The following is an 8,929-nucleotide window of genomic DNA, read 5'->3' on the forward strand; positions in this document are numbered from 1 at the left end:
GCTTCATGCTAAAACCTATTAGCAGTAGATAAACTGATAAGCTTTCTATGTGGAATCAATTTTTACATTAAATTGGATATGTTTTGCACCCAACAATCTTCCCCACAAACCATGCTTTTATAGTATTAGGCAACAATAAACCATCTAACCAAACGTTCTTTTGTAGTGTCGTAACAACACATATGGATCGACTTGTTCTAACCGTGCCTTTTTTTTTCTAACAACTTTATATTTTATCGTTAAATAGCAGTCCACTAGGGTAACACCACCTGTTTCCTCCACGTCCAAGCTAAATCGAAACTCTAATAATGCTTGATAGGAAACATATCGAGCGAATCTTGAATAGATAAACTATCAATCATCAAAGGGAAAGGGCCCATAGAGGATCATAGGGACATTAGAAGAAGTTATGTTGCATATACAAGATTTAAAGGATGGTATCACGTAAGTTAGTGCAACTTATTAGTGATAACTTATTATCGTAGTAACTATGATCATCATCAGGTCCATTAGTGACAGCAACAAATATGTTGTCAATAGTAAATGTGATCAACAGTAACTTGGACTATCATTAGTAAGTGGCATTTGTAGTAAGTGTGCATCAGCAGCACTGCTGGCAGATCAATTTTCATACTGCTAAAGCAATCCTTGAGAGAGACTTTTTGCTAGCAAAAGTTATTGCTGATGGTAATAAAATAATTGTCAATTCTTTTTAACCACCAACTGATACATTTTAACATGAAAAATTGTGTCATTTCAATAAAACTTTGGGATGATTGTCCAACTCTAAAACTTAAGTTTTTGGTCATTTTCTGATACATTTTCATAACAAAATATCTCATACTCGTTCTTGTTCTCTTTGACTTGTCTTATTAAACTTCTATATTATCATCGAAATACTTCAATCTGAAAGTGATATGCACACGATTCAAAAAGATGTTCAAGACTAATTAAAACTATAAAGCCTACGAGGTGGATGTGGTTAAAGAGATCAAAGCTATCGTTTGATATATTTAAATTCCGGCAATATATATACATATAAGAAATGATATGATATATAATCCGAATTGATAACACTAGGTGAGAGTTCATGAGTCATAAATCGATTTTGATGCTAACCATCATGTGAAAAAAAGAAACTAAAAATGGAAATGAAAAACAAAAATTTAGGGAACTTATTTATAGGATGTTTTATGGGGATAGAAAGAAATCTCATGTTTTCTTTGTTGAGCAGGTAACCATGCAAAATGTTTTTCTCCCTGCTTCCTTTCAGAATTCGCACTTATACCCTAATCTTCTCCTCCATTTCTTTTTCGGCTCTCTCTCCAACCCTGCAAATCAAGAACACCTGCTCATTTCAACCAAATACATCAAAGATTTGCATGCAAATTTGCAACTTTTGTCCAATATACAAGGAAGTTTTGCATTTTTATGCAAGGGTTTTCCAAGATTGATCAATCTTTATACCCTTCCATTCTTTTCCTTATCATGATATGTTGTTTTCTTGACCGCGGCCTTCAAGTTTCGGGGGAGCTGTTAAGGGTAAACTAAGATTTAAAAGAACAACCTTGATTTCAAAATGCCCTCGGATGATGATTATAACAGCAACGACAACAACAATAACAACAATCAAAACAACAGTAACAACGACAACGGCAACAACAACAACAACGGCAAGAACAACGGAAACAATAACAACGACGACGACGACAACAACAACGGCAACAACGGTAACAACAATAACAACGGCAACAAAAATAACAACAACAACGGCAACAACAACAACAGCGGTAACAACAATAACGGCAACAACAACAATAACAACGGCGGCGGCAACAACAGCAACGGTAACAACAATAACGGCAACAATAACAATAATAACAACAATAACGCCAACAACAATAACAATAATAACAACGGAAATCAAAAGGCTCCACCGCCACCACCACCACCTCCACCTCCTCCTCCTCCCCCACCACCCCCACCCCCACTTCCACCCGGACAACATAAGATACCCCCTTCACGTCCTCATCCTGAAGAAGGCGGTAATGACATTTTTATTACTGTAGGAGCGGTGGCTGCAGCCGGATTGATGTTCTTTATCATGATATTATGCGTGATGGCTGTCCTCAAGAAAAGGAAAAGAAAACGACCTGAAGAGATGTATTTCTATAAAGACAATGACCAGATAAAAGGTAAATTATTATTCCATCACTAGATCTTACTTTTCATAACATATACAAACTCATCCAGTAAAATCACACTCATAGTAAAAGTTGCTGGTTCCCACATACCCTGGCTCTAAAACCCCCCATTTATTTGGCATGTATAATAGTGAAGTGATGAATCACAATGGCCGTGTAATGTTTTTGTTGCAGATAACACCTATTATGCACAAGAAAATCGTTCGAATCAACCTCAACCACCAAATGATGTCCATCTAAAGATGCCGCCAGTACCACCACCGGCTAGTGGTCCAGTAAGTTCCGAACAATCATGGGTGGCGGCACCACCGCCACTGCCACCTGGTATGATGAGTAGTGAGTTCAACTCCTCTATGTTCTCTGGGCCATACCAAGCCCCCTTGCCACCTCCTCACCCAACTGTGGCTCTCGGGTTCACTAAGAGCACTTTCACCTATGATGAGTTGGCCGCAGCTACCCGAAGGTTTGATAACTCTCTACTTTTAGGGCAAGGTGGCTTTGGGTACGTGCACAAAGAGTTTTACCGAATGGAAAAGAGATAGCTGTTAAGAGCCTTAAATCTACAAGTGGTCAAGGGGAGCGTGAGTTTCAGTCTGAGGTCGAGATTATTAGTCGTGTGCATCACCGACACCTTGTATCTCTTGTCGGATACTGTATCACTGGACGACAAAGATTGTTGGTTTATGAATATATTCCCAACCATAGCCTTGATTATCACCTTTATGGTATGATTATGGAACACATTAATTTCTTCCACATTTTGGTTCTAGTATATATAGCCACTTTACATTGTTACTCATAAGTTGTGGTTTACTTTACAGGGAAAAATGCCCCACCTATGAATGGCTCGACAAGGTTAAACATCGCGTTGGGGGCAGCCAAAGGTTTTGCGTATCTTCATGAAGATTGTAAGCCCCTCTTTAAGTTTTGTATTTGCATATATATGTATAGAAATATGTATCATGTATATGTAGGGTGGACTAATTAACTCTTATGGCATGTAGGTCAGCCTCGTATCATCCACAGAGACATTAAGGCAGCAAATATTTTGATTGATGAACACTATGAAGCTAAGGTACCAATGAGTTTTATATAGCACTATGGAAAAACTCACTCTAAATTTAAAAGGATCAATATACATATATAAAATAACGAATGCATATTAATAAGGATACTCATTCATGAACTAGGTAGCAGATTTGGACTAGCAAAGCTTTCAACAGACACCAACACTCACGTATCAACACGAGTTATGGGAACATTCGGGTAAATTTAACTATTATGACGTTACTACTTAAAGATTAACAAAGAAAATGAATAAGGTGTGTGAAATGAAGGTACCTGGCTCCTGAATATGCATCCACTGGGAAGCTTACAGAGAAATCAGATGTCTTTTCCTTTGGGGTTGTGCTCTTGGAACTGATTACAGGTAGACGACCCGCGGAGTCAAATAATGATGATGATAGCTTAATTGACTGGGTAAGCGTTTATATCACTTCAATATTAGATGACATGTTTTCTGTTGTATATATTTTCGTTTCACTTGTTCTTGTTCTCATTTCTGTTGTTCAGACTAGGCCTATACTAGCAGAAGCAGTAGAGGGCGGAAGCTATGAAGAGTTGGTGGATAAATGTTTAGAGAACAACTATAAACATGAGGAGATGTATCGAATGATTGTATGTGCATCGGCATGTCTTGTACACTCTGCAAGAAGACGGCCTAAAATGAGTCAGGTATGCTACGTGTTTAACTAACTTGTGTGTCACGTTTCCTTTTAGCTGGTTTTCCATTGACCTGCTTGAAATAAAAGAAATGAGAAAGCGGTATGCTAATAAAATAGAAATCATGAGTGTTGTCTAACACAACGTCGACAGGTTGTGCGTGCATTGGAAGGTGAAGCTACATTGGATGATCTAAACGCAGGAGGCGTGGGTAACATGTCCAGTGTAGGAGGCTCAGAAACTGATTTGCGTAAGTATGGCAAAGCAATGACATCAAGCCAAGAATTTTCAAGTGGTGAGTCGGGTGGCAGTAGATCAAGTGAGGGGCGCAAGTTTAAATAGAACACTTAATCAGCTAAAAGCGAAAATGGTGGAATATGAAAAAACTTATAACAAGAGTGCCATATTGAGCATTGTTACAGCAACAACTTATGGCGCGGTGTGTGTGAATCTTGTGAAAGTTAGCGTGAATTTGAGGGTCGCCTGTTTGTTAGATTTCTAGAACAGTTTGCTTTGAGCCTTAGAAATTTTGGATCTGTAAAAATTTTGAATGCCTAGGGATTAAGTCATATTTAACATTTTCGTGTTGTGTGAGGAATCATCCATTGGTGTAATTAATGACTAAAACAGGATCCAACCTCGAATACAAGCTTCCTTAATTTGAGTTATCTACTTATCTTACACCTTGCGTAGATGGTTCAGTATGATACCATGATATAACACAGATCATTTGTACCACAAATTAGGATCGTCAAATGAGACATATTCCTAGCTTGCGTAACAAGCCAAAAGATTTTCCGATATTGGCAGGTCTGTTACCTCCCTTGGTTTCCAAACATTTTAGTGTCGGTTCGGTTTGATATTTTCAAATAAGGGGGTGTTTGGGATTCCTTATTTTACCTCCTTATAACTTTTCATTAAGTTAATAAGTTTAAAAAGTGTAACTTATGGAATTTTTTCTCTAAAAATATAAGCAATCCCAAACACCTTATTACTTTTTAAAAAGTTAATAAGTTATAAGCTGATGAAAATAAGCAATTCCAAACACCCCCTAAAGACTACGGACGCGTTCGTTTCACAGAATTCGTGAAAATTCAAATGAATTGGAATTAAAATCCTATGACATGACGTGTTCGTTTCGTTGAAATTGAAATCTTAATTCGTGGGAAACTAAAATGGTGTGTTCGGTTGGAATTGGAATTCAATTCCTTTAAATAAAAGAATTCTAAATCCTTTCAAAATATGTAAGATTTCAAGTGAATTCGTTGAAATCTTTTCTCGAATGTTTCTTTTTTTTTAATGAGAACAAAAACCACTCAAAAAAATATTCAAAATAATAATAAAAAATTCATAACTCAAAATATAAATTGAAAACAAAAAAAGTATAGAAAACTAAAATGTTTCCGCCGTTATCTTTGTTGAAAAAAAAACACCGACTCCAATTCATCTGTCAAACGAACACATTAAGAATGAAATGAGATTTCAATTCCTTCAAATTTCAATTCCTATCGGAATGTTCAGATTCCAAATCCAATTCCTTCCAATTCCAATTCCAATTCCAAATCCTATGCAAATTCCAATTCCATTCCGTGAAACGAGCACGCCCTAAATAGTCAATTTGTATTTTAGAGAGACTACTACTGTATCTAGTCAATCCTTGTAACAGATCGATGGTTATAATACAGACACCCAAGCCATTAGGGTTAGCTTGGATTTGATGAAATCTTCTTCCTTTGAATTCTTTTCTATTGTTGAATTTGGGTTGATCATTGAAAATTTTAGGGAATAAGTTTCTTGTGTAGTAAAGACCAAATGTGTCATTCCACCTAGTCTACTCTTGAAATAATAAAATGTTATTCGGATTTTGGGAACAGAAGATCAAACTAGCAATATAACCTTATGCCATTCCACCTAGTCTACTCTTGAAATAATAAAATGTTATTCGGATTTTGGGAACAGACTCAGAATACACAAACCCAACACCAGACATCAAACCCGGTTCATTACCTTGGTTTCAGACAAAACTAAACCAGGATCACCCATCACGAGCCATATGTATCAAAATAACATATAGTAAAATCATCCATGCCAATCACCATTTACAAAGACACAAAGCAGGTTCTTCAAGGTAAACTACATTCCCAACAAACCAGTTGTATATACATGTGAACTTTCAAAACCAGAGTTAAATCAAGCTTAACCTTCAACAGAACTTTTACAAAATTAGCCTGATAACACTCAAGAAAGTTGGAAGTGATCACCTTGTAACTGTCGGTTTGCACGGCGGAACCAAGTAGTGAATGCTGCAACCAAGTGAGGACAGTCCTCCACGTTTCGAGTTGAAAAACTCAAGCATTGCTGCAACAATTCTTGAGCTTCAGACATGGGTAAAGTTGATATGATTTTCAAGAATGTTTCTTCCAGTTCTAGGTACAGTGATTTATGATTTGTCAGCATTGGTGTCATGTTGTCTTTACACACAATCAACACCGGCAGCCAGTCTTTCACCAACTTCATCCTAACCTGCACGTGAAGATTCAACAACAAAAGTAACCATACCCATAAAATCACACATGCATCAAAACTATTGGCAGGGTTTGGGGAGGGTGAAAAGTAGACAAACCACATCTCTATCCTAGGAGATAAAGGGGGCTAACTTTAGAGAAACCTTACTCAAAATCATATCCAAACATAAAGGCATATTACAAACATAGAGTGCTACTCAAGGAATCTAAACAGCAGAAAACAGAGAGTACTAAAATATGGTATTAATAAGCTATCAATAACACAAAAAGGGTGAAAATGGTGAAAGTGAATAGTAACAAATAAAATCATATAGAAACATGAAGATTGAAGGAGATCCATTAACCAAAAAAATCTCATACATAGCAAAGCTATTAGTAGCCTAGTAGGGTCTATAAAAGGTGCTAAAATATGGTATTGGTAAGCTGCTAACACAAAAAAGAAAGGAAAATTGTGAAACTTTATAATATAACAGATAAATAATGCAACTAAAGACACACTAGTAGGGTCTATAAAAGGTGCTAAAATATTGTATTGGTAAGCCGCTAACACAAAAAAGAAAGGAAAATTGTGAAACTTTATAATATAACAGATAAATAATGCAACTAAAGACACAAAGAGAAGAAGATTCATGAAAGAAAAAAAAATCTCACACATCAGAGCTATTAGCAGGGACTACTGAATGTGGGCTGTAGGCAAAACATACATATTCAGATATTCTATGGGATATAGATGTTGCTTCAAGGGAGACCCAAGGGCAAAACCATATCCAGACATATCTGATATTAAAATAAAAGCATAGAATGCTACTTCATAAAGACATAAACGCTACTTTCGCCTGAGTGACAGTATAATAATAACAGATAAATCATCATAGAGACACAGAGACTAGAAAGGCATAGACAAACCTGTCTAGAAACCAAAATAACCCCTGCTGCAACTGCATTCGCAAGCTTACATGTACACCTCATGACAACCGAAGGAAGCCCAGGAACAATATTCCTCCACGCATCATCCCTAAACGCCCTCTGCAAATTTGCGGTAAACAAAGCCTGCTCACTCCACGCCTTTACAGCCGTATCCGCCGCCCTTAACTCAATCATCCTCTCAATCAGCCACAACAAATGCCTCCCATTCGTCATCGCCGTATGCAAATTCAACCTCTGAATCGCCTCCGTCTCATTATGGTCCCCACGCAAGTCCGGACTCGAATACTCATCCAACGACTCCTTCACCATGTTCAAACTCGTCTCGAACGACTTATCCAGCACGCGCCTCGCCGACTCCCTCGACGAAAAGTCCCTTAACAACTTTGCAACAAACGCCTTCGCAAACGCCATGTTGGGATGGTTATGAATTGCAGTTAATATCAATCCGTGAAGCATTTCTTCCGACAAGTCTGATTTCGGAGGCGAAACCCTAGCTAAAAGTTCTGAAGACTCCCCATCACTTAACAAAGGAATTAAACTCAATACTGTCCGCTCTTCGTCCTCGGTCCATGGGACAGCTTCGAGAAACTTCACACATGCGGTTACGCAGTCCTCGAATAATAACTCTAAAGCAATCGGAAGCAATTCTAAGGCTGTGGATACAGTATCTATAGCAGTATTGATTTCATTACTATATAACAGTTGAAGAACGGTTAAATGATTATTAATCGAACCGGCGGATGACGGAACCGCTAAATTGAACCGGTAATAATCGATTTCACCGGTCGATTCTTTCTTCCACCGGTCGGATAAAAGAGCCGAGAAGTATTTAGACCGGCGGAGTACGTACGAGTGGAGGTAGATCTGAAACTCGGAGGATGAATCAAAGGCTAATTGTGTCTCCGAATCGTCGGAATCGAACGGTGAGGATTGATCGAGGTAGAGGCGGAGGATGACGTCAGCGGTGGTCGGATCGTTGAAGCCGTTGGAGAGTGTTGGAGCGAGTGGGAGCGGGGAATGATGACGGGAAGTGGATCAGCGGATGGAAGAGGATGACGATAACGGTTTGTGGGAGACTTCCGTTAGGGTTCCGTCTGGGCGAGAGGTGTCGATTAACGCGGCGGTGGATGAGAGGCGGCTGTGGCTTCCGGCACGGTGGCGTTTTTTGGTTCCGGTGGGACCGCCGATCATTGTGGTGGTATTTGGTTGTGAAATGAACCGTGAAACAGAGATTTTGATGATGGGGTTATGGATTGTTGGCCGTCGGATGTGGAGGGTGTGCACGTGGTGGGTGATGCTTGGGGGATGATAACTGATAAAGTCTATATGATAAGTTTGATTGAGGCGAGCTCAGTGACTATTTTTAATATAAGTGGATAAGGGATGAGATTACCTTTTATTTTCCGTAAATTGTAGAAAATTAGGGAAACATCTTGATACTGAATCATTAACGCTCTGTTCCCGAGTTTCATTTAACAAAGAAAAGGAAAGGAATTGAAGGGATAGAAAGAAAATGTTATGTTCCTGAGTTTCATTAAAAGAAAGAAAGAA

At 38.3% G+C, this 8,929-nt stretch overlaps 1 protein-coding gene and 1 pseudogene across 1 annotated transcript; one reads left to right on the forward strand and one right to left on the reverse strand.

The window, feature by feature from the left end:
• The first annotated feature begins 2,366 nt into the window (after window positions 1–2,366).
• LOC143546428 (proline-rich receptor-like protein kinase PERK4) lies at window positions 2,367–3,959 on the forward strand (annotated as a pseudogene).
• A 2,066-nt stretch (window positions 3,960–6,025) lies between these two features.
• LOC143546421 (BTB/POZ domain-containing protein At5g60050-like) lies at window positions 6,026–8,606 on the reverse strand. The gene is made up of 2 exons (XM_077038092.1): window positions 7,358–8,606; window positions 6,026–6,449 (listed from the first exon to the last, which is right to left on the reverse strand). Exons 1-2 carry the CDS (start codon window positions 7,832–7,834, stop codon window positions 6,165–6,167), a joined length of 762 nt encoding a protein of 253 aa, XP_076894207.1. The 5' UTR covers window positions 7,835–8,606; the 3' UTR covers window positions 6,026–6,164.
• Between the last annotated feature and the right edge of the window lie 323 nt (window positions 8,607–8,929).

This window comes from Bidens hawaiensis, unplaced genomic scaffold (genome assembly GCF_021521415.1).
Source record: "Bidens hawaiensis isolate Kalapana, Puna unplaced genomic scaffold, B.hawaiensis_p1.1 tig00014338_1, whole genome shotgun sequence".
In the NCBI taxonomy this organism is placed as follows: Eukaryota; Viridiplantae; Streptophyta; class Magnoliopsida; order Asterales; family Asteraceae; genus Bidens; species Bidens hawaiensis.

What these genes read in the sequence shown, in the direction of transcription:
- LOC143546421 (XM_077038092.1), bottom strand. Translation starts at nt 7,834, where the DNA reads ATGCTTCACGGATTGATATTAACTGCAATTCATAACCATCCCAACATG. An exon ending in TTATTTTGGTTTCTAGACAG is followed by an intron (nt 6,450 to 7,357) that starts GTTTGTCTATGC and finishes CTTCACGTGCAG; the next exon opens with GTTAGGATGAAGTTGGTGAA.